The 24,597-nt window shown below is 48.1% G+C and overlaps 2 protein-coding genes across 2 annotated transcripts in view; one reads left to right on the top strand and one right to left on the bottom strand.

Annotated features, from left to right (window-relative positions):
• Positions 1-24,597, bottom strand: part of LOC129530543 (immunoglobulin superfamily member 3-like) — a 39,320-nt gene that overhangs the window by 4,460 nt on the left and 10,263 nt on the right. Inside the window, 4 exon segments of the mRNA XM_063696138.1 lie at positions 4,216-4,626; positions 15,347-15,751; positions 19,025-19,426; positions 21,890-21,949. Of these exon segments, the coding sequence (XP_063552208.1) occupies positions 4,216-4,626; positions 15,347-15,751; positions 19,025-19,426; positions 21,890-21,949 (1,278 nt within the window).
• On the top strand, positions 22,563-23,822 carry LOC134756700 (N-lysine methyltransferase KMT5A-like). The gene has a single exon (XM_063695445.1). It carries the CDS (start codon positions 22,578-22,580, stop codon positions 23,616-23,618), a length of 1,041 nt encoding a protein of 346 aa, XP_063551515.1. The 5' UTR covers positions 22,563-22,577; the 3' UTR covers positions 23,619-23,822.

Raw genomic sequence — 24,597 nt, 5'->3', positions numbered from 1 at the left:
TGACAGAAGGGGACATGAAGGCTGACCCAATATTGCTTCCTGCCTGGGTCACATAGGCCTGTCCTGTCATCCACTGCTCTCAAACGGGCTCTGGACAGAACCCACCAGACACACAACTGTGAGATCCTCAATAGCCCTAGGATGGAGGTGCTATGACCAAGCCCTTTCTCAGGCTATTCCTCCCCCTGAAGATCAGGGTGACTGGGAAGATGACAGGGCAGGAACCAAGGCCCCATGACCTGTCCCTGAAGGCTAGACAGCCAACAGGAACATCAGGGGATTTGGCCCTGCTGAGTGGCTGCATTCCATGGCAGTCAGCCGGGTGGGGTCTGAAGTGGAGAGCCACAGGGCTCTGTCCCCTGCCCAGCTCAGCAGTTTCCTCTCTGCCTGAGAGCATATAAGACATGCATGTTCTCACTCATAGGTTGGAATTGAACAATGAGAACACTTGGACACAGGAAGGGGAACATCACACACTGGGGCCTGTCGTGGGGTGAGGGGAAGGGGGAGGGATAGCATTAGGAGATATACCTAATGTAAATGACAAGTTAATGGGTGCAGCACACCAACATGGCACATGTATACATATGTAACAAACCTGTACGTTGTGCACATGTACCCTAGAACTTAAAGTATAATTTTATATATAATACTATATTTATATATTATAATATATTATATAAATTATATAAATATAATAATTATATATATATATACACACATGTATATGACATACAGGATTCACAGCAGCAGGTGGGCAGGAAGAAAGTCTGAGTGGGTAAAGGATGGCCCAGATCCCTGCAGCTGACCCCAAAAGGAAAACCCTGGGCTGGGGAAAGTAGGGAGACAGAGCTGCCTTCAATAGGGCACAGCTGAAGCCTGGCAGCAGCTGAGGATTCCAGAGAGGGGAGACAGGAGGGGAGTCACTTTATCAAAGGACATGTTAATAGAGGTAGGGCCTACAGAATGAAGGAGGCTTTTCCTCACATGCTGAGTGTGTCACATTCTGTCCCAGTCAGCCCTCTACCCCCTGAATGCAGAGAGGGCACCTAGGGGGAAGTGGGTCCGGGGAAGCCATGTCACCTGAGGAAAGACTGCAGGGGCTGGCCTAGAAGTCTTCTCCAGACCCCACAGCTCTTGTCCTGGGCACATAAGGTAGTGAGTTCCCTGTCCCGAGAAATGTGCAAGCCTCACTCACCCGGAGACACTGACTCTGGTATCAATACCACCCACTTCCAACACACGTGCAAGCACGTGCACACACACACAACTGAGCCTCATCTAGGCTGAGCGGAGCAGCTTCCCAGGATGCAGCAGAGAGAGGAGTACGAGGAAGAGGTAGACACGGCAGCCAGTCTGAGGTTTCCTGGTTAATCCTTCAACCCAGCTTGATGGCTTTGTCACCACAACCCCAGAGCCACAAAGGTGAAACCAGAGCACAGCCCCAACCCCATTCACAGGCAGGAAACTGAAGCTTAGACAAAAGGGATTTACCAAGGTCAGCTGGCTCCAGGAAGTCTGCAGACCTGCGGGTGAGCCCAGGACACACCCACCCCTTACCCTGCCAGCCCTCAGCCTGGAGTCGCTATCCCTGGATATCAGAATGTACAGATCTCTGGCTGCTTCCCCAGGACCGTCTACACCCCTGGACTGGATGCTTACTACCCAGATGTGGAGATGGAATCTGTCTCTCACAGTTTCCACCCTTGCGGCACAGAGTTGAGAATCAGAAAAAACACCCCTTCAGTAAGATTTAATAACCACTACCTGCTGGAAACCTGTAGAAAGAACTATATATATCCCTATATATATAGCTGAGAGGTGGCAGGTGCCCCCTGGAGTTGGGCAATGACCCCTCGCACAACCAGCCCTGCCCCACCCCAATCCACAGGCACAAACAGAACCCAGGAGCGAGGCAAGCATGGCCCAAGGACACAGGGTCCCCCCAACCCCATCACAGCTCTGGCTCTACTCCAGAGCTGAACCCCCACCCCCACTCAGGGCTGCCAGATCCTCCAGGGCCTGTGTTCATGCTGCACTCTTTCCTCTTAATTCCAAGAAGCCACGGCTCTCTCAAGAGCTTCTTCGCACAAGTCAGGTGACTCCCCCCAGCCCTCCTTCACCCACCCGCATACCTCACTCAAACTCACGTAAACTCATCAGCCAAGAAACAGAGACCCCCCCAGCCCAGACCCAGTCGGATAAAGAACCCAGGGCTCTCCCCTTCTGTGGGATCCCTCTGCAGGATGCGCCCACACAAGTCTTGCCCCCTTCACCCCAAAGTGCAACTCACTCCCACAGCACGGGTACACAAACCGAGGCTCGGAGAGGAAGAGGAACTCCTCTAGAGTGCAGCAAGCATATGGCAGAGCTGAGAATGGGACTCAGGACTCCAGACACTCATGGGAGTGCCCTGACCTGAGCTTCCCCACCTATGATGTCCACCAGCTCAGAGAGGGTGAGCGGCGCCTCTGGGTCACACAGCACTGGGGCGCAACCAACTGCTCTCACTTCTGGGCTCACTCGACGCCCGGTCTGGTCGTCCAGCAGCACACTAAAACCAAGCTAAGATTCCCTGCTGTGACCCAGCTCCTCCTTCCCTCCCCCAGTGGACTGGGGGCGGGGCAGTTGGGAGGGGAGGCTTTAAAGGCACAGGAACTGCTGCAGGTGGGATGTGGGCTGGCTCCTGGTCCCATCCCTGGGGCTGTGTGATCTGGGATCGCTGCAGGCTGCAGATCTCTCTGAGCCCGGTGGGGTCTCAAACCCTGAATGAGAGACCTGAACTCTGAAAGCCTCGGTGGGGCTGAATGAGGCTGGGTTTCAGCGGGAGGCAGATTAGACCAAAGGTTCCCTGGGAGATGGGGCCACAGAGCTGGGCTGCAGCCAGATGCCCATGCCAGGAGGAGCTGGAGATGTAAGCATCTGAGGCCCCACAAGGTCTGAGGAGCCTAGATCACCTCTACAACCCCAAGGCAGGGGATGCTTCTCCTAACAGGCCCTCTCCCCAACTTTCAGGGCTATAGGCTGGGCTCTAGGAACTGTTAATCCAAGGACCCTAGTCACCTGGACTGAACAGAGTCACGTGATCCAGGAGGGTCCTTCCTCAACCCCCAGTTTCAGGGGTCTGAGCAGACAGGCTGACCGAGGACCCCAGGCAACGGAAGCAGGGGGATGAGGCCCATCCGTCCATCATGCCCTCACCTGCTCTGCCCCATTCAATGAGATGAGATAGGGTGGGTGCCCCCACAGGGCTGGCAGGTCGAAGCCTCTAAGCCCTCAGATCAAGGTCCACACATGGTCTGCAGCCTGCCAGAATTGTCACTGTTAGCAAGGCTAAGAGTGGCAACACAGCACCCTCCATGGCCCATCAGGAAGGACAGGCAGAGACAACAACGAATTGTAGGGATGTGAGAATAAGGGATGGAGAGGCACTTAAGGCTACACTATGTGAGAAGTTGAAAGAACTAGAGATTTTTAACAGAGAAGGGGCATACATTTCATGTATTTGAAAGGAAATGGCGCAGACTTCTCTTTGTTTTTTCCATGGGCAGATCTCAAAAGGGAAATTACAGGAAAGTGAACTTTTCAACAATCAGAGCTGCCCAAAAGTGGAACTGAGGCTTGCAGAGTGAGTAGCTCTCCCTCCCTGGAAGCATTCTGGCAGAGGTTGAGTGCCACCTGTGAGGGAGAGGAATAAGGGCTACACCATGGGGTCGAGGAAGGGCCAGAGGAGGAATGATTCAGTTTGGAGACAGGAAAGGCTTGTCTGGGCTGGGCTGGGAGCTAAGGAAGAAGGGGGATGCAGATGCATAAGACCAGAAAATGCCTTCTAGGTAGGAACTCTGGGTGTGGAGCTGGTGTCAGCCCAAGATTCAGGGTGCAAACTGCAAACCCAGAAGAAGATTCAGGAGCTGCCATGAACCCTGCCTTGCCACATTTTGCTAACCACAGCTGCCCTGCTCCTTGGTGAAGATGCTATCCACAGAAGCAGGGTCAAGGATGCTTCCATGAGTCTGCCGTCAGCATCAGGACCCACTGCAGGTAAAATGGATGGGATTGCAGTGTGCTAGGGTGATGGTCTGTGTACCTGCACCCACACTCAGCATGCACCTTGCAGACAGTCTCTCCACACCAGCCCCACAGAGCCCCACCCACCCCCAGGCAGTCTCTGCACTAAACCCACTGGCCCAGGACAGCCGTGCCCTGCGGCCTTACCTGGCTGTTTCACAGTGACTTCTGTGCGCCCAGAAACCTCCTCTGCCAGCTTGTACCAGGCGTAGTTGGGGCTCAGCAGCCACTCCTCCAAGTGGCAGTAGTAGCTGCCGCTGTCGCTGACCTTGGCTCTCTGGAAGGTGAGGCTGAACAGGCCCCCCGACACATGCCTCTCAAACTGGAGCCTGGCTCTCAGGCCCTCCTCCTCCGCGTAAGTACCGTATTCGAAGGCAGAGTTGTGGGTAGTCTTCAGGATAAGCTTGTCGTTGGCATCTGAGGGCTTGTGGACGTACCAGAACACCGCAAAGTGGGAGTTCTGGCTGGTCTGAGACTTGACTGAGCAGTTCAGCTGAATGGGCTTGTTTTCCACCAGGGTGAGGGTCCTCTTCGATTTGCTCACCTGCAGCTTTGTCACTGCAAAGGAAAGGGGAACACAAGAATCACCACAGACTCCCAGAAACGTGGCCCATCCACCTTGAGGCTCTGAGTCAGTTTTCCTCCAGCACAGTTCCTGGGAGATTTAACACCGACTGGCTTCAGTGTGAGGAAGGCAGCACGGAGCCCAGGCCACCGCTAAATACCCTTCCCTGTCTCCTCCTTGCCATGTGCCTGGCTTAGGCCTTCACCATCTCTCCCCTATCCACTGGCTGCACAGCCCACCATCACAGGGCCTCTGAGGGTGATCCTGCTGAAGTACAAATCTAGCTATATCAGGTCTCTGCTTGAAAAGTTTAATGGCTCTGAACTACTTACGGGCTAGAGAGAAACAATTCTTTTTCACAGCACAAAGTCCCTTCAGGATCTGGCCTTCACCCAAGTGTCCTGACTCATCTCTCACGACTCACCCTCAGGCACCCTCCACAGGCGCACGCCCCTGGTGCAATTTCCCTGAGTGCTGGCCTTTGCCCTTGCTGTCCTCTCTGCCAGTCTCCTTCTGCCACCTCCCACCCTCACCCTTCTCTCCACTTATCCCTCATTCCCATCCCCCTGGGCTCCATACCCTTCCTCAGCACCCTCTATATATCTTTGGGCTGTGTGTCCTCACATCTCTCTCCCATATCCTAGATGGTGAGCTCCCGCAGGGCAGGGATCAAGCTCTTTCCACTCAATCAACCAGTATTTACGGAGTGCCCACTCAGTTTCCCACAGGATGCTAAGTGCTGGGGATGCCCTGAAGAGTAAGCCAGAGTCCCAGCCCTCATGGGGCGGAAGGCCTAGCGGACATTCTTATCGCTGCACCCCCAGAGCCTAGCACAACACCTGGGCCAGGAAAGCATTTGATCAGTGTTTGCTGAAATAGGTGAATGAGTGGGTGAGAGAATGAGAGCACATTGGAGAAACACAGCAACAGGTAATTAGAGGATGCTGCGGGGGCGGGGAGAGGCGGCTTCCTCTAGGGGAGTGAGAGAGAAGGCTGAGAAGACAGTAAACCACGGGACAAGGCAAAGCCAACTGCAATCCTCCCTTCTCCTCACTGTCTCGCTCCAAAAACAGACAAGAGGGCAGCCTGTGGAGCGCCTCCCCAGCAGCTAATTAATGGCGATGTTCACCTTGCCAGTGGCAAGAAGCCAAGGTCTAATGAAATCCATCTTAGGAAGGTGATTTGAGATCTCACCCACCCTATCATCATTAACCTTGGCTCTGCATTCCCCCATCCACGCCTCTCATGCTACTAAAAATGAAAAAAAAAAAAAAAAAAACAATTCTAAGTTCCTCTTAGGGAACTAATAGCACAAGCATTGTTCCACCTCCACCACTCTCTTCACACTTAGTTTTTCCGCCACAGGGACCAAACCACTTCCCAGCTGAGAAAGAAAGCAGGGGCAAGGTGCAGATTCCACCCAGGGACAGCAACCTAGGCCTCCTCCAACCGAGCTTGTGTGGAGGGCAGGGGCAGGGGCAGGGCAGGGATGCCTGGCCAGGCTCCAGCACTCTGCTGGTCAGACTCTTGTCTCTTTAGCCCAGCTCAACCCCAGGAACTGCATCCAGACCCAGGACCCAGCCCACTGGTCATGACCCTGGCCTGCCAGCTGGCTTAAGCTTGGTTTGGCAGCATCAAGGGTTGATTGAGTCCCATGCATCACAGAACCAAAACTTGTGAAAGCCACAGACTGCCACTTGGTCTCCCTGTAACACACAGACAAATGTTCTGAATGGATGGAAGGATTTAGCAAGCCAAGGTGTGGCAAAGTCCAATTCCCAATGCCATGACTGAGCAACACTGCGGAGCATCTCCCGGCGGTGAATCAGACATTCTCTCCAGGAAGACTTGTTGAATTCACAAACCCACAGACCTTCTCACGCCATCAAGAACACACCAGGCACCACTTAGAGAGAAATCCTGTGTGCCACGGCCCCACCCTCCCGGGTTCATCTTTTTTGTTAGCAAGTCCAATCTTCTGCCTTCTCCCTTCTTCAAATGCAGAAAGTCCTCTAAGGCACACTAGGAATCCAGGACAGTGTTTACCATTAAGCTCCCAAACTCTGGAAGTTAGATTTGCATTCACTTGCCAGTCGACTTTTCAGATTGGATTCCTATAATACTTGAAACAACCGGCTCCCTTTTCATTCTTTTCCAACCCAATTCACTGCATGCAAATGATATCTATATAAGTGCAAATGACACCACCTGAATTATCTGGTACTTGGCCAAAAAAACTGGGTTGTTCAGCATGGAGTAGAAAGAGGTTTAAAATGTATTATTAATTGGGACTGGATTATTTTTGCAACTGTTACTAAGGAAACCTCAATTGCTGTAGTAACTGCATATGTTAAACTGGAATCCTGTGAGTAAACTTCTATTCAGTCACATGGTCTGAGAACAAGAATTCAAGGAAGAGAAATGTTCCAAAGCATTTCCATTTTTTTTTCCTTCCCGTGTCAAAATATTGTGAAGTGTTGAGAAGCTTGAAAGAGAGGCATTTTTTAAATTTGGTGCATGTCTGACAGGTGGGCAAGGGGTCAGCTCTTATTCTATGCTCTGGATTTCCTCCCACATCTCCAGGGCAGGTAGGACCTTTCCTGAGGCACAGGGGAGACTGGAATCTCCACATATAATTAGGGAGCCCTCCCATGTCCTGCCAGAGCCCTGCCCTGGGTGGTGTACAGCTTGCGTGCACCACCTTCCTCCACAGAGCTAGGAGAGCCCTGCCCACTTAGAGACCACAGGTGTTTTCATCTGCAAAATAAGAACAATGTCTCTATCTCCATTAGGAGTTTTGTGCAGACTAAAAGCAATTGTCTATAAAAAGAGTTTAGCACAGAACCTGGTATATAACAAACACCCAGTGAATTTTAGCTATTCTCGTTCCTTTTTGGTTTCTGTGCCTTGTCCCAAGTTCAAAGTTCAACACTTAAATTGGGAGTTGTCAAGCATAAGTGGTAATCTTCCTGCTCAAATTGCTGTTCTCAGACCAGCAGCACTGGGAGCTTGTTAGAAATGCAGACTCTTAGGCCCCACCCCAGACCCAGTGAGTCAGAATCTGCACTTTAACAAGATCCCCAGGTGATTCACAAGTAGCTTCAAGCCTGAGAAACCCTGGACTTGGCGTGTGAGTGAATGGGCTTTGAGAGCCCATAAATGCAGACATGAAAGAAAAGAGTAAGGCTTAGTTAACTCCCAACAGTGAATTGGCAGGAGGAAGAAAGAATCCAGCAAGAGACAGGAAGAGGGTCCGAGAGCTGCTCCAGCTCACGCCAGCAGCTGCCTTCACAGCAGCCCCCAGGGGCCAGGCCCTGCTTTGAGGGAGTGGCCCTTTCTTTCTGCAGCTGGAGAGTTTCCTTCCCAGGCTTGTGATTAAAACTTGGAAGATCTGTGTTTTGTATGGTAGGAGAGGCTGTTGCGTTTGTTACAAGCCAGGATAGGGTGGTTTCAAGGTGAGACATCAGGAAGAGGGAAGAACTCCACAGCGGAGACCAGCAGCAGCTTTCTCAGTCAGCCTACTCTCCCTTCAGATTCCACTCTGTGCGTGCTCTTCTCACTCAAAACTCATTTATTTCTTCAATAAAGGATTCCCTTATGTTCCACTATAGCTGTTACTGCTGCCTTACAATGAAGGTAATTTTTAAAGTCTTCTCTTTCTTACAAAATTCTAAGCATATGCACAGCAGGGACTCTGACCCAATCATTGTTAAACTAATCAATGAATAGTTGAACAAATGTGGTTACTTTTTAAAAGGAGGGGCAATTCTGATTTTGATAGAAAAGAGAACATTTCAAAAGGTATGTGGCCTCTGAGCTAGGCTCTGAGAAACAAGCAGAGAAGGAGAGTGAAAGGGCACGCCAGAGAGAGGGGACAAGTGAAGAAAGATGACAACTACCCTGTGCACTCTATTCAAGGAGGAGCAAGTGCTCAGGTGTAGTGGATGAGGTTAGAAAGGTAAGCTTCGGCCACACTGCAAGGGGCCTGCAGCTTGTACTTGATCCTGACCACCTGTGGCCCTCAGGGTGCATGCCATGGATCTGCAGATCAGCATCACCTGGGAATTTGCCAGCACCTGCTAAGTCAGAAAAACTGTGAGTAAGGCTCAGCAACCTGCAGGCTCATGAGCCCTCCGATTGATTCTGATGCACATTCAAGTTTGAGAAGCAACAGCTGTGCTGCTGAGGTGGTTGCCGGTAAGTCTGGAGAAAGCGGTTTCTGTGCAGTGGTGTGAGCAGCAGCCAGAGTGGCAGGTGCAAAGAGATGGGCACTGAGGGAGGAAGACACTGCTCTTTATTAAAGACAACAGACAGTAATGCTAGAGATAGAGGCAGCCAGTGTCTGCGGCAGGAGAGATGTTTCAAGTGGAGAGAAGCAAGTCAGATGAGAGACAAGGAAAGAATGCAGGGTGAGCTGCATGGGAAGCCAGTGGCACAGGCGCCTGCCAGTCAAACTGTTACTACCCCTGAGTCCCTCTGTCCTTAACACCCCTTGGCTCCCTGCTCTCTCCACATGACCATTCCCTATTTGGGCCCTCAATGATCTCCTTCTCAGGCTCTTATAATTGGCCTGCATATGACACTCCCTGCCTCTCGGCCTAGCCACAGCAAGGGGATTTCCCTAAATGGCAAATGGGGCATGCTACTGCCCACAGCTGCCCACCCCACAGCCCATGACAGCAGTTCTCAATAAGGCAGCTAATTGCAAGCAGGTCTCTGGTTGCCATATTGATTTGGGGAGGGGTATATATTCAATGGAATAAAGCCATTAAAGATGTAAAATCATATCTGGGACAACTCCATGCAACAAAACTCTGCCTCGTGTCCTGTGTGACTTTCAAATGACATTCATGTGGGCAAAAATTATGCCTCTGAGCCTAGAACCTACTTTCACTTTACTATAATCACAATTATTTTATTTTGCATGGTTTTAATATATGCCAGGTCAGTCAAGAGAGGATTTTCCTTTGTTTTGTTCAGAATTGTAGCAAGAGTTACTCAGGACTTCAGAAACCCTGTCAGAATGGCAGTCCTGCTCATGGTGCCAAGTCTGATACGGTGACTGTTAGTGTGCATTTAGGGACAGCGTTGACTGTGACTGTGCCTCCTAGCATAGCTGTCCTGAGCATTTACACATTGAAACACATTATTTTACTATGAACTACTTTATAAAAAAAAATACTTTCTTTATCCCACAACTAGGACAATATAGCAAATTTTAAATATATGATTAGGAATGTTATATTGTATATGAATTTCATTTCTGGGTAAAGGGAATATTATAAATTATTACAAAAATGGAGTATATGATCTGGGTATGAGCTAAAGTCCTAATTTCTGAGTTTAGGATGTTCTTATTTATTTAGCAAACTTTCATCTGGTCCTATGTGCTCAGCACTATTCTAAGCACTTTATAGATATTAACTATTTGGTCCTCACTAATCCTATGAAATAAATATTATTCCCAATTTTATAAAGACACTTGCCCAAGGTCACACAGCTGGCTTAGTGGTAGAGCTGGGATTCAAACCGAGGCCGTCTGGTCTGTCCTTGCTTTTAGCTATTACATATGCCCACCCTCACCTCATGCTCCCATGTACAAAAGGGACTTCTTGATCCCTGCCAGCTTGCCTGGGGGTGAATCCCTCCCAGACCCCATGTTTTAGTCATCTCAAGATAAGCATGCTGCTCCCACCCTCCATGACTATCTTTATTCACACTCTTCTCTGAACCTGAAATGCTCCACTCCTCCTTCCCAACCTCCCACCCTCACCCCTACCCCATTCCCTCCTCACGCCCCCTGCCCCCTGCCCCGTGTTCATGCCCTGTGCTGGCTCTGCCTCCACACCTGTAATGCTTTTCTGCTCTCCTCTGTCCCTAGGCCTCCTGCCTCCCACAGAGCCCGCAAGGCAGGAATGTGACACACCCATCTCACCAGCATGGCAACCTGGCACTTAGTAGGTGCTCAATGCATGCAGAGAGACAGGGAGGGAGGGGCAAGGGGAAAGCAGCAAGAGTCTGCAGGTGGAAATAGCTAATGAAGGTTACCCAGATGCGCCCTACCCTGCCTTACCTGTCTGCAGGCAGGGCAGTGACCCTGGCTCGTTGATGCCAATAACAAGTGCCCCGGTGTTACCATGACAACAGGCCTGAGGCATCTGGGAGGGGCTGGGCTCTCCTCTTAGGGCTCTTGCACTCATGCCCATTCTACCTTGGCACAGACAACAGGCAGAAGCCACCTGGGATGGAAGAAGGAGAACCGCAGACTCCCCTGAAAGAAGGCAGAGGCCAGTCCTCTGAGGGATGGGGCAGTCATCCCTCAGAATGTGAAAGGAGAGCCAGTGTTCACATGCTCTGGACTCATGGAAGTCAAAGAAAAGCCCTCTGCTATCCCAATCTGCCAGGTCAGCAATAAGAAATAGAAGAAAACCGATTTGGCAACATCCAGAGGGTATTAAATATTCATCCTGAGTGCCCATCAGTAAAATCCCAGCAGAATACACCCTCTGACAAGTCAGCTTTCCACCACTGGAGGCTGTCCTCATGGGAGCTTGTTTATGGCTTTGTCAATTTTAATAGCCAAACCAAGATATTGTCGTAAACATTTGAAAAATGAGTGCTGACATTTCCCTTACTGCTTCTGTATTTAGGGATGTGTAATTGGAGGGCGTTTTGAGCTAAAGAAAATCAGAAGGAAGCAAGGCAATTATGCTTTACAATTAAAAGAGAAAACTGATTAAGAGCTAACAATCAAATATGTGAAGTGGCTGAAAGTCTTGCCTAAGCACCCCTTGAGGGGTCACACTATGTGATCAATGGGGATCAGACGAAGCTAGATCAATGGCAACATGACAGTGATGGCATTCCTTGAAGATTCTGTTGGGGATGTGCATACGCAACAGGAAGCACACAAAGGGCATGGTCAAATAACAGATCCACAAGTCAACTGTGCCATCCAACCAGAGATTCTGATGAATACTGATATGGGGGCAGGATCAGCAGGGACGAGTCTGGGGCACAGACCACAAAGAAGCTTGCTGTGATAAATGATATCACAGCAGTGGAAGGCTGATGGTAAATGGACCAGCATGAGTGAGTCAACAGTCCCTGGGTTCCTATTTGATTCTGATGGAATACGAATATTTAACACAATATTCTTTAAAACGGGGGTAGCAGGGGACACTTCTATGGAAGACACCAGAGCAGGGCTAAGAATCTATGTTTTGAGGGGCAAGGTACGCAGGGAGAGCAAAAGAAGAGAGGATAGCGCTGGTATCCCCAGGTCTTAGAGCCACCTTGTGGCAGAAGCTGGAAGAATCAGGAGTTAAAAGAGGCACAAGATAAAACTTCTACACCATCAGCAAACTGTGTCTTGAGGAACCTCTACCAGTGTCTTATGACCCCAACTTCCAAAAAACAAATTTAAGGATTTGCTAAAGGGGATTAGGAAATCGGGAGTGGTTAACCAGAGAGAGGAAACTTTAAATACAAGCATACGGTACCAAAGAAGATTCCTGAGAAGAAAAGCACTTGTCTAGAACATATAATAATAAAATTAGGGACTTGGACTCTGGAGCCAAACTGCCTGTCTGGACTTGAATCCTGGCTCTGCCACTTACTATGGCACACTGGGCAATTTATGTAACTTCTGTGTCAGTGTCCTCATCTGTGAAGTTGGGTAAAACGGTCCCCCTCACAGCACTGCATGGATTAAGAAACAAGGAACTAAGTTATTATGTGTAAAGCATTCCCAGTGGTTTACAAGAAATGCTCAGTGAATATCAGCTGCTACTGTTGTTACTACCAGTAACGCTAGTGCCATAACTCCTCCACATCAGCAATCTACAAGGAGAAAATTCTTCTGTAAAGGACAGCATTAACTGAATGCAGAAAGAAGAATCTCTGATTGCATAGCCTTTAAAAAGGTCAAAGTCTCCCTACCGCAATTACTTTTAAACAAGGCACACCTGGATTCAAATCCCAACTTCCCCCACTCACTAGGTGTTTAATTTGAGGAACTGAGAACCTCTCAGAGCCTCTGTTACTTCATTTATAAAATGGGAAAGCAATATGTTCCTCCCAGGGTTGCAGTGAAGATTAAGTGAGATAATATACACCAAGTGTCCAACAGTCTCCAGCACACAGTCAGCTCTCATGTATTTTTCCACTTCGATTTCCCCAAAATCAATGCACCAGCACCAAAGTATACAGGAAAGAGTAAAAACTCTTATGAAGCTCTCTGGAAAATATTAAGTGCTAAATGCATAAATATTTAATAAAGGAGAGACAGTAACACTTAAGGGGATGCACTCTCCTGGTGCCTCAGCTGCCCTCTGGTAGTCCTGCACGGCCTCAAGCACCCACCTTTGCTCTTCCTAGCCTCCAAAGGGCCATAAAAGTATATTACTGTGCACCTTTAAGTAGAGGCCTCATAACAGCCCAAGTACAGTGATACTCATAAGTCTCCTCTGCCAACCACTGTTCATTCTCATTTTATAGCGAAAACACAACAGAAACCAACTCGAGACACCCAAGACACAAAGACAACCTCAGAGCAGATCTGGGGTCTCCCAACCCTCCAGCTACTTTACCCAGGAGGCAATTATGGTATAAAGGAAAACGTTTGCTCTATGGAAGTCAGAGATACCTGGGCTCCAATCTCAGTTCAAATCTCAGTTTTGCCCCTTAACCAGCTGGCTTGCCTCCATCAAGATTCCTGACCACTTTGAGCCTTGGTTTCCTCATTAGCAAAATAGGGATACAAACACCTACATTATTAGGTTGTTGGATAAATTTAGAAAAGAAAACATGAGTAAAGCACTAAGCACAAACCTGGCATCCAAGAGGTACTTCATACATATTTTTCCCTGTCTGCCTTTAGTAACACCATAAATTAATCCAAATAATTAGAACCTTCAATGAACTCATTCTGTATTCTTCCCTTAGGCACTCCAGTCTTAGATTCCAAGTAGTACCAGAAACAGGCAAATACTAGGGATGGATTCAAAAACGCAATGTCAGACAAGGTCTTCAGGTCAGCATCTCCTCTACCTTCTACAGCTGCAGAACCATGTGATGGGCAATGCTGCTCAGAAAACTGACTTTGAGAGCCAGAGGGGACCAAAAAAGGTGCAATTACAATCCTAATGTCCCACTCAATAACGCAGGCAAGTGGGTACCTCGACATTTTCCACAAAAAGGGTTCACATAAAATGGGGTCTCTGCTTAACCTTCCATTAACCTGAAAATCCACTTAAGTAAAACAGCCTCTTCTCTGAGCCTCTTGTCAGTCAAAGTTTAGGCTCTCGTTGGCCAAGGGAACAGTCTCATCATTTATACAACTCACTTGTTCCAAATCTGGTACAGAACAGAACTCTGTTATGGGGTTGGAAGAGGTGAAGGAGAAACCCAAAGGTTACCGTTATTTAACCTCATGTTGATGAAAACAACATTGTGGCCCCAACCATCTTTGCAAAGTCAGACCCTTGCCCTTGCCTGCACAGGTATCTGTTCTAGCCGAGGCATAGGCTGGGTGAGGGAAGGAACACAGGAGCCTACCGTCTGGGCTCCACCCTCCACCAGCTTCTAACCTGGCAGGAGACAAGGACAGATGGAGGAAAACCATAAGAGCTGCATGTACTTAACTCCTCCCGCATGTCAGCGGAAGAGCCTGATGAAGGCGAGAGTGTTTGCAGAAAGCCCTACTGACTAATGCTCCCCAAATTAATGCATCCTGATGATCTGCTTTGAGACAGACTCAGCCTCCATAGAGAAAGGAGCTCAAATTCAGGGCCCATACCACTGGACAGGGCCTGAGTGCAGGCAACATTGTGGGAGAAAGACAACCGGGGTTCAAATCCTGGCTCCACCATTCACTAGGTACATGACCTTAAGCTAGTCACTTAAATCTTTCCTGAGGTTGTTGTGCAATTCTAATAGAATAACTGACCTTCAGCACCTCATGCAAAGAAGATGCTCAATAGGTGCCTATTACCCTCCCTCTTTACTCAGAATTTCCTTGTCTATGAACAGGAGACAATGATATCACTTCCCCATAATTGTATGAGGATTACAGGAGATGAGGTTAAGTAAAGAAAAGGGCTTTCTTTAAAACAATTGGCCTGTGCATTTCACAAATGTCCATGTCTACAGACACACACATACACACACACATACACACACACACACACACAAACACACAGGTTAGGGAATTGTTCTAGATTAAAGGAGTCTAAAGAGACAGGATAACAAATGTGATGTGTGATCCCTGGTTGGATCCTAATCTGAAAGGGAAAAATAAAGGGCATGATTGGGACAACTGGGGAAATGTAGGTGATAGGACTACACTAACGTAAAACCCCAAGGGTGTGATAATGGTGCAGTGGGTGGGTAGGTTCTTAGGAGTTACATGCTGAAGTACTTAGGGGGAAGTGTCCCAATGTCCACAGCTTTGCCTCCAATGGCTCAAAAACAACAACAAACGTACACACAGAGGAAGAAAACAAATGCCGTCAGACAACAACTGGCTATCAAGGAAAGGAAATACAAGTGTCCACTGCATGATTCTTAAAACTTCCTATTGATTTGCAATGTCTCTAAATGAAGAGCTGGGAAAGGGGGAAGTGATGCTAAGGGCTCCATGCACACTTTTCTTTTTCCCTCACGTCTGCTCAGGCAGCATGGGCACATAGCCCACAGGTCCTCAGCACTCACCTGGCTGCAGCAGCCTGATCACCAGCAGGCTGGAGGTCCTCTCCGCCAGTTGTGTCCAGGTGTTGTTGTAGTTCTTCCGCCACAGCTCTGCCACACACTGGTACTTACCTGCTTCCGTGTCACTGGCTCGGCTGATGCTTAGGCGGACGTTGTTGCTGGACTCAGCCTTCTCGGTGGCAGTTCGGGTTCGGAAGCTGGAGGACCTGTCCCCCCACTGGACCCCTCCGTCCCGGGTGAAGGTCACCAAGTCATGGAACTCCACCGTGCCCACCGGCTGGAACCGCCATGTCACTGACACGGGGACCTGGGCAGGGTAGTGGGGTTTGATGATACACTGCAAGTCAAAGGAGTCGCTGTAGGTCACCCCCGGTGTCCGGGAGATGGCTGTGACTGCGAAGCCCATTTCTGGAGAGAGAGCAGAGAGATTCAACCAGAGGAGGCATGTGGCTTTCTCAGGGCAGTATGACATCAGCAATGGGGCAGCTGGCAAAGCAAGCAGTGTGGAGCAGAGGCTCTCGGGGCCCCTTTTGAGTTCTCAGGCTAGTGTTGCTTTTAGTATCCTGCTGAGGCCCAGTCCAAGAGTTTCCAAGACTCCAAAGAAAGGCCCACCACAATTCCCCCTGAACAGCACTAGCCTAACCCTTCCCAATGAGATCCTCGTGCATTTGCTCCTCCCCTGGAATTAGACATCACAATCCTCTCAGGGACTGATTGCATGTAGGCAGGGTTGCTCCTAGAAATCTTGAGATTCCATGAGAAAACAGGAAAAGAAAACCCCAAAGCCAATTTCCTCCATTGCACAGGAGGAAAACACAACCACACAGCCCCAACACCTCTTTTCCTGGTCCCTTAGTGCACTGGTGCCGAGAAGGGAAGCAGATGGAGTCGGCCTCCAGTCCCTTTCTCACGTCCCTCATGAAATCCAAGAACAGAGCAGGTGGGGACCTCCAGTGGGGTGGGACAATTGTCCTAAATGCAGGGTTCTGCAGTCTCAGTGGCTGTGGGTCTCTCAATATTCCTTATTGAATGGGCAGCACTGCTAAGCTCTAATACTGACTCCTCAATATGAGTACCTCAGAGTTCCTTCAGCCTGGAAATACTGTTTAATATTCATACATTGATCACAATCATAAAGCTAACAGTAGCCAATATTTATTGAGCACTATCTAGGTGCAAGCATGGTGCCAACTGCTTTGCTCTCATCATGCTCCACTGAATCCCCAAAACAACCTTGTAGAACAGGCAGGCTTGTCATCTCTTCCTGCAGATGTAGAAACTGATGCAGAGGGAGGTTAGATAAATTGCCCAATATCAAGCATTTGGTAAGTCAATGACAGAGTTAGTCTCCAACCACATGTAACTGATTCCAGGGGTCTTTTTAGGTTACTTTACCCATGGAAAGCATAACACGGTGGTTAAAGGTCCAGACTCTGGAGCCAGCAGCCAAGCCTTTGATACTTCCCAGCTAAGTGACATTAAAGTTACTTAACTTCTCTCTGCCTCTGTTTTCCAATCTGTAAAATGAGTCTCTGTGAAGATTAAATAAATCAGTGTTTATAAATATTACAAATAGTACCTGGCACATGAGATATACTATATTTTGTTAAATATTTTGTTAAAAAATGAAATAGAAATTTAAAAAAAGTACTTTAAACACTGTAATGTGAAAGACTGGACACAGGATGAATCTTTTGGCTTTCTATGGGGAGGTTAAGTTGGCAAATAGGTAAGTACAATTTGCTGAAAACTCTGGACCTTTGATTTGGATTTCATGGGCTATCTCTATATACCCTTTAAAAAAGTTTATGACACGGAGGCCCATCCTTAAACATGAAGCATCTCTGACAGTCACTGTGCATCTGTGTGTAGTAGGTGTTGCATGAGGGTGGTGTAGGACAGAACCTCAGGGACAGGACCCACACCAGGTGCTCCTGGCCTCACACCTGAAGGGGAGAGAGCTTCCCCAAGCAAATGACTTTGTCTAGTCCTGACACAGACACATGCCACAGTCACAGAGCACCCAAGCTGCTCTAACTGAACAGCCATAATGGCCCATTGTACATTTGGGACCCGCATCTAATTATACTGATATGAAAATTCATGTGTGTCATTGTTAACTTTAGACTGAAAAGACAACCTCAATTAGTCTAGAGTGCCCTCCCATTCTTCCTTGTTCAGTCCTTTGGGCCACCTGATTATGGCTGTAACCAGAGGTATCTCAGTGGTGGAGATCAGGTGAACAGTGCTGGCCTCCAGATCCCAGGGCAGAGCCCCTCAGTGCCCCTGGCTGTGAGAACCACCAGACATACGGTGAGTAAGAAAAAACACAGGGGATAACCTGATACCATAAATTACTTCTAGAGAAACAATCCTCACTAACTCTAATCACTCATTGGACATTCCTAACCTTCCAGGATGGTTAAAAAAAAAAAAAACAGTACTGGACATCCAAAAGTTGTCCCCCAAGTTCCATCTCACTGGGTCCACATAGTTGCTGAGTATGGACACAGGAACTGAGCTGATCAGGAAATGCAATCACTGGAGGAAGTTTCTAAGACAGAAATCTGAGCCATATAATTACTGCAAAAAGCAGGTCAATCTTTAGGATTAAGCTTTAGAAAACAAATATAATTCTAATCTCAGAGGGGTAAGAAAATGGAGGACTCTGTCAAGGACAAAAACCACTCGGGGCTGCCGTCTTTACTGGAAGTATCCAAAAGCACCACCATCCCGACCTGCAAGGAAGGTGGTGACACAGTCCCAGGGAGTGGGACATAAAGTTGCTGAGGACAACCGATGTCTCCTGATAAACAGGAAGACCTGACATAACAAATTTCTTTCCCAGCAAAGTCACAGACTGGTCATTTAAAATCTAATATACTGATTATATCCAGGCAGATAAATGTTGATAGAAGCCTCTTTACCCCAGTGAGAAGCAAATCTAATCTTCCTTGGTTTTAGCAAATCTCAAGGTATCTTTTCATTCCATGCTAATGACGGAATAGCTTTGTTAGGTATGGGCCCCATCAGGTAGTAGAAACTTCTAGCCTTAGGCAAAGTATTTAATGTGTCTCAGTCTCAGTTTCCTCCATAAAATGAAAGTGTCTGTCACTTGGCTAGGTGGGGATTCAATGGGACAACTAAGCTTAAGTGTTAAGGATTAGCCAGGAACATAGTAAATGCTAAATAAATGACAACAGATAATTTTATACCCTTCTCTGCTCTCTTTCAGGAAGGCTGGCCCCTGAGCAGCAGGGCAGGAAAGACATGCCACACAGTGCTCAGCCACTGTGCTCTCTTTAAGGCCAGGCTGGCAGTGGCCATGCTCCTCCACCTGGGGCCACCACTATGGCTGGGTGGCTTCACTAACCTGGATGGAGTTCTGATAACATCACTCTCTCCCAGCCAGACTAGGAGTAGTCACAGCTTCCAGCTATTGCTATCCCTCAGGAGCCCCATCATCCACTGTGGGTCCCTTAGTCCCTGCTAGCACTATCTTAATTAATTAAACCCTTATAAGAAACAAAATAGATATAAAGGAAAGTACTTCAAACTGTATAGGTAAAAGACTGGCCATAGTTTCCTGCTAGAACTCTGACAGACAAAAGTCAGGATAAGGTGTTTGACACTGAAGCTGTCTCCATGCCAGACCCACTGCCAGTCCCACCGCTCACTCACCAAGAGCTATGATGGAGATGGGAGTGCTGGCCCCACGCTCCCCAACAATCTGCTACTCGCCATCCACCACCCGCACCCATTCAGTCACATGGCATTCATACTGGCCCTCGTCCTCCTTCCTGCTGTTGAAGATGCCCAGGCTGAATGAGTTGGGCTGCACCTGCTCCATCTGGACGCTCCCAAAGCTGCTGCGCTCCCAGTAGGACGAGCCTGGCTGCACGGTGCCATCCCGGTCTAGCCACATGATATTGCTGCGGCGGTTCTGCCTGTCCACAAGCTGCCAGATGACAGAGAAGCGACCCTGCAGCCTGCCTGCCATGCGGACGCTGCAGGAGAAGCGCAGGTCCTCGCCCTCAAGGATGACGCTGGCATTGCTGGCCACCTCCACGGAGATGCTGCTCTCTAGGAAGAGGGAGAGAGAAACACCCTGGAGGCTTTATGGTCTCCACAGCACCCTCCCCACAGAGGAAACAGGAGGAGGGGTGCAAATGGAATCATATTCAGGTACGGTGAGCCTCAGAGGGTCAAAAACTCTCTGACCCTAGCTGATGTAAGCCCTGGCTGGTTCTGGGCATTGCTCCCTGTGGTTTTAGATCTGATAATCTAGGATGTTCTTTGCTGTGTGCAGAGAACTGTGATAACGAGGTTCTAAGACCTGAGCCTGAATAAGAACCTAAGAAATACAACATAATGGCATGATGATTAGGGCATAAAACAATGTATTGGGTAATCTATTCAGCTGGAGTTCAGGGTTTTTCAAGTTGAATTTTCAGCAAGAAGAGTAACTCCAAAATCCTACTTCACTTCCCTCTTCCTACCATTCGATACTACAGCAGTCAAATAAAAGCTGAACATCCATAATGTGCCATTTGAGTCCTTCAGGAAAATTTAGGAAATACGAAAAAAAAAACTGACAGTAAGTATTTGGATGATAACGTGTGCTTAAGTGTGGGTAATAAGGGAGCACAGATGGTCTAGTTTCGCAGAGTGCATGAGGAGCAGGCTTTCATTCTTTCGTTAACACACAGGAAGAAAACAAAGCCAGCAGCTCGTCATCCACCACTCTCCCGCCTGTCCAGTCAGCCCTGGGGCTCCTTTGCTCTCTTTCTAGAAACATTCGGCCAATCAAAAGTTTGGGATAAGGATTCCACTCCCTTCCCTGTCTCATCTAGCCTCTGCTGCTCACTTAACTATCTGAATTCACTCAATCAAATTATTTAAACTCGACATGCCTCAGCCTCTTCTTCTGTAAGACAGGTAGAGAGCCACCTTTAATTGTAGAATTATTTAAATATTAAAAAGTAAATGAGATGATGCGTATAGATTCACCTAACACATAGTAGGTTTTCAAAAACTGGTCATCATGATCATGATTAATTTTACTATTCCACATAACTCTTTGTTTTTATAAACATCACAGATAGCCTAATATGTTTTAATTATGCATGTAGTATTTTGTATAATTATCTATATTGAGTTCAGAAGGTCTGTAAGTATTAAAGAACACAAAGTAACTAATTTGGCTCCAATTTTGGGGTACCACCCACATTAAATACATGCAATAATTTAAACCAATTAATTAAATCAAATCCCAGATTTTAAGAGGCACACCCAATTACCAAGAGAAAACACACACATACACATAACAATGCATTTGAATCAAATCTTTTCTCTCCTTTATTTCCCCAACAAGCAGAAACAAAGACGAGCACTGAGCCTCAAAATGTAGCTCTTATTATAGTGAGGATGCCTGCTAGCCATTCTGGATGTGCTTGTTTTATGTGAAAAATAAAAGGTCTGGATGGGGCAGGGAATAGCAATTTTCCCAGGAGGGCAACCTCCCCCAGGAGTCATACCAGGATGATTCATAGAGATAATCAGGCTCCTGAACAGTCACCATCTATAGCACTAATGGTTAAGGGGATGCATTTGGAGACTTCCTAACTCTGTAATCCTGTGGTTCTTCCTTAACCTACCAAAGCTCCAATTTCTCATGTGAAAAATGGAGATACTAATAGTGCCTACTTCTTAGGGCATGACATTAACAGGATTAGATGAGGTAATTATTTTTCATCATCATTAATAACAACAATATTCCTCTTTAGATTAAAGACTAATCCCCACTGTTACCAATTCAAAATAAGTGATTAAAAGGGCAACTGCTGCATCAAGGAAGAAAATCCTTTCACTTGTCTTAAGCAGGAGAATGACTTGCAGGACCTCACTCTCATCCCCTACTGTCATCCCAGTGGACGCTTATGCAAGTCGTAGCTCATTTATCGAAAGGGCTACTGTTTGGTGGTGCTCTGTTGCTTGAGCAAGCCTGGAAACCCACATAGTTAGAATGTGGGGCTACAAGAAGAAATGCTATTTTATTACAGCAGCTGAGGCAAAGGCAACTACAGACCTGGTGCCTCACTGCCCACTAACACTATTTACAAGAATTTCCAGGCCTGAGAAAAGGCAGCTGACAATTTCAAACTCTCTGGATTAAGTGAAAACTAGGACAGAACTAATAAAAATCTGAGTACACATTCGCAAATGAAATTTCAAATCAGGAAGTTGATGGTGTAGCACAGGCTAAGCGCAGGGCGGTGGGTGTGGAGTTAGAAGCAAATATTTCCTAATGCAATGCAAGCTCAACCACTAACTGAACCATCAGCTCTGTCACTTCCTGTGTGGTGCTCTGATTTCTTCATTCATTAGATGGATATCATATTGGCCTCTACGAGGATTTGAGAGGAGGGAGCGGAGAAGATGATATATGCAGAAGCACTTTGGTCTCTTAGGAGGAAAAGCGCCATTAAAATCCAAGGCATTATCACCATTACCGATGTGATTGTTGTTGTTCTTCAGCCGACTTACCCAAGTGGCCTTGGGACAGGATCTGGTGGTGCTGGGGGACTTTAACTACCCAGTTATCTGCTGGAAAAGCAATATAGCAGTCCACAGATCATCAAACCAGTTCTCAGAAGGGGTTGGGGGAAATCTTAGTACAAAAAATATAGGAAGTAAACAGCGTGGCTGCCCCTCACTTGATCCTTAGAAAACAATGAGGAATTAGTTGCAGATTTAAAAGTAGAGAGTCCGTGGTTAAGGCAAGCACAGACTGACAGGAAAATAGTAAAGACAGTGGGCATTAAATTCAATAATTTCAGTTGTACAGTATTCAGCGAGCACCTACTCTATGCAAAGCACCATGCTAGGCATTGTAGGGTGGAAAAGGCTAAGAAACAAAAGAATTTCAAGATAATTAGGTGGAGCGGGCGGACGGGCGGGCTGCTGAGGACGCGCCGCCTGTGCCTCCCTCCCTGCGTGCCTCACCCCGGGCGGCCTGGGGCTGCCGCGGTGCGCGGGTGCCGGGCCCTGCCTTGCCGGCCATGGGGGAAGGGGGCTCTGTGGGGCGCCGCCGGCCCTTCCCCGGGGCACCGCGGCAGCGCTGGTGGCAGCGGCAGCAGCAGCAGCAGCGGCAGCGGTGGTGGCCCGGTAGCGGCGGCGGCGGCTAGGGCGCGGGGCGCGCTGCCATGGGCCTGGCCTGGCTGCAGGCAGGAAGATGTCCAAGCCCCGCGCGGTGGAGGCGGCGGCGGCAGCGGCGGCGGTGGCAGCGATGGCCCCGGGCCCAGAGATGGTGGAGCGGAGGGGCCCGGGGAGGTCCCGCACCGACGGGGAGAACGTATTTACCAGGCAGTCAAAGATCTATTCCTACATGAGCCCGAACAAATGCTCTGGAATGCGTTTCCCCCTTCAGGAAGAGAACTCAGTTACACATCACCAAGTCAAATGCCAGGGGAAACCATTAGCCAGAATCTACAGGAAACGAGAAGAGAAAAGAAATGCTGGGAACGCAGTACGGAGCGCCATGAAGTCTGAGGAACAGAAGATCAAAGACGCCAGGATAGGTCCCCTGGTACCTTTTCCAAACCAAAAATCTGAAGCAGCAGAACCTCCAAAAACTCCACCCTCATCTTGTGATTCCACCAATGCAGCCATCGCCAAGCAAGCCCTGAGAAAGCCCATCAAGGGCAAACAGGCCCCCCGAAAAAAAGCTCAAGGAAAAACGCAACAGAATCGCAAACTTACGGATTTCTACCCTGTCCGAAGGAGCTCCAGGAAGAGCAAAGCTGAGCTGCAGTCTGAAGAAAGGAAAAGAATAGATGAATTGATTGAAAGTGGGAAGGAAGAAGGAATGAAGATTGACCTCATCGATGGCAAAGGCAGGGGTGTGATTGCCACCAAGCAGTTCTCCCGGGGTGACTTTGTGGTGGAATACCACGGGGACCTCATCGAGATCACCGACGCCAAGAAACGGGAGGCTCTGTACGCACAGGACCCTTCCACGGGCTGCTACATGTACTATTTTCAGTATCTGAGCAAAACCTACTGCGTGGATGCAACTAGAGAGACAAATTGCCTAGGAAGACCGATCAATCACAGCAAATGTGGGAACTGCCAAACCAAACTGCACGACATCGACGGCGTACCTCACCTCACCCTCATCGCCTCCCAAGACATGGCGGCTGGGGAGGAGCTCCTGTATGACTATGGGGACCGCAGCAAGGCTTCCATTGAAGCCCACCCGTGGCTGAAGCATTAACCGGTGGGCCCCGCGCCCTCCCCGCCCCACTTTCCCTTCTTCAAAGGACAAAGTGCCCTCAAAGGGAATTGAATTTTTTTTTACACACTTAATCTTAGCGGATTACTTCAGATGTTTTTAAAAAGTATATTAAGATGCCTTTTCACTGTAGTATTTAAATATCTGTTACAGGTTTCCAAGGTGGACTTGAACAGATGGCCTTATATTACCACAACTTTTATATTCTAGTTGTTTTTGTACTTTCTTTTGCATACAAGCCGAACGTTTGTGCTTCCCGTGCATGCAGTCAAAGACTCAGCACAGGTTTTAGAGGAAATAGTCAAACATGAACTAGGAAGCTAGGTGAGTCTCCTTTCTCCAGTGGAAGAGCCAGGACCTTCCCCCTGCACCCCTGACATCCAGGGACGGGGTGTGAGGAAGACGCTGCCTCCCAATGGCCTGGACGGGATGTTTCCAAGCTCTTGTTCTCCTAACGTCTCGACAGGCGCTCACTGAAGTGTATGAATATTTTTTAAAAAGGTTTTTGCAGTAAGCTAGTCTTCCCCTCTGTTTTCTCGAAAGCTTACTGAGCCCTTGGCCCCAAGCACGGGCCGGGCATAGATTTCCTCTTCCACAAGCTGCCGCTTTTCTGGGCACCTTGAAGCATCAGGGCGTGAAATCAAACTAGATGTGGGCAGGGAGAGTGTTGCTTACCTGCCCCACTGGGGCAGGGTTTCCTGAAACTAGGTTAATTCTTTATAGAAATGTGAACACTGAATTTATTTTAAAAATAATAATAAAAATTAAAAATAATTTAAAAAAAAACCACAGAAAACAACTTACATGTATACAGGTCTTGAAGTGAGTGAAGTGGCTGCTTTTTTTTTTTTTTTTTTTTTGCTTTTTTTGGCTTTTTGTAGAAGAGATTGAGAATGGTACTCTAATCAAAAATAAAGTTTTGTAGTGGAACCAGAGATTACTTACCTGACATCCACCCCCA

Source organism: Gorilla gorilla, chromosome 12 (assembly GCF_029281585.2).
Source record: "Gorilla gorilla gorilla isolate KB3781 chromosome 12, NHGRI_mGorGor1-v2.1_pri, whole genome shotgun sequence".
NCBI classification, from domain to species: domain Eukaryota; kingdom Metazoa; phylum Chordata; class Mammalia; order Primates; family Hominidae; genus Gorilla; species Gorilla gorilla.
This window is presented reverse-complemented; position numbering and strand designations above follow the sequence as displayed.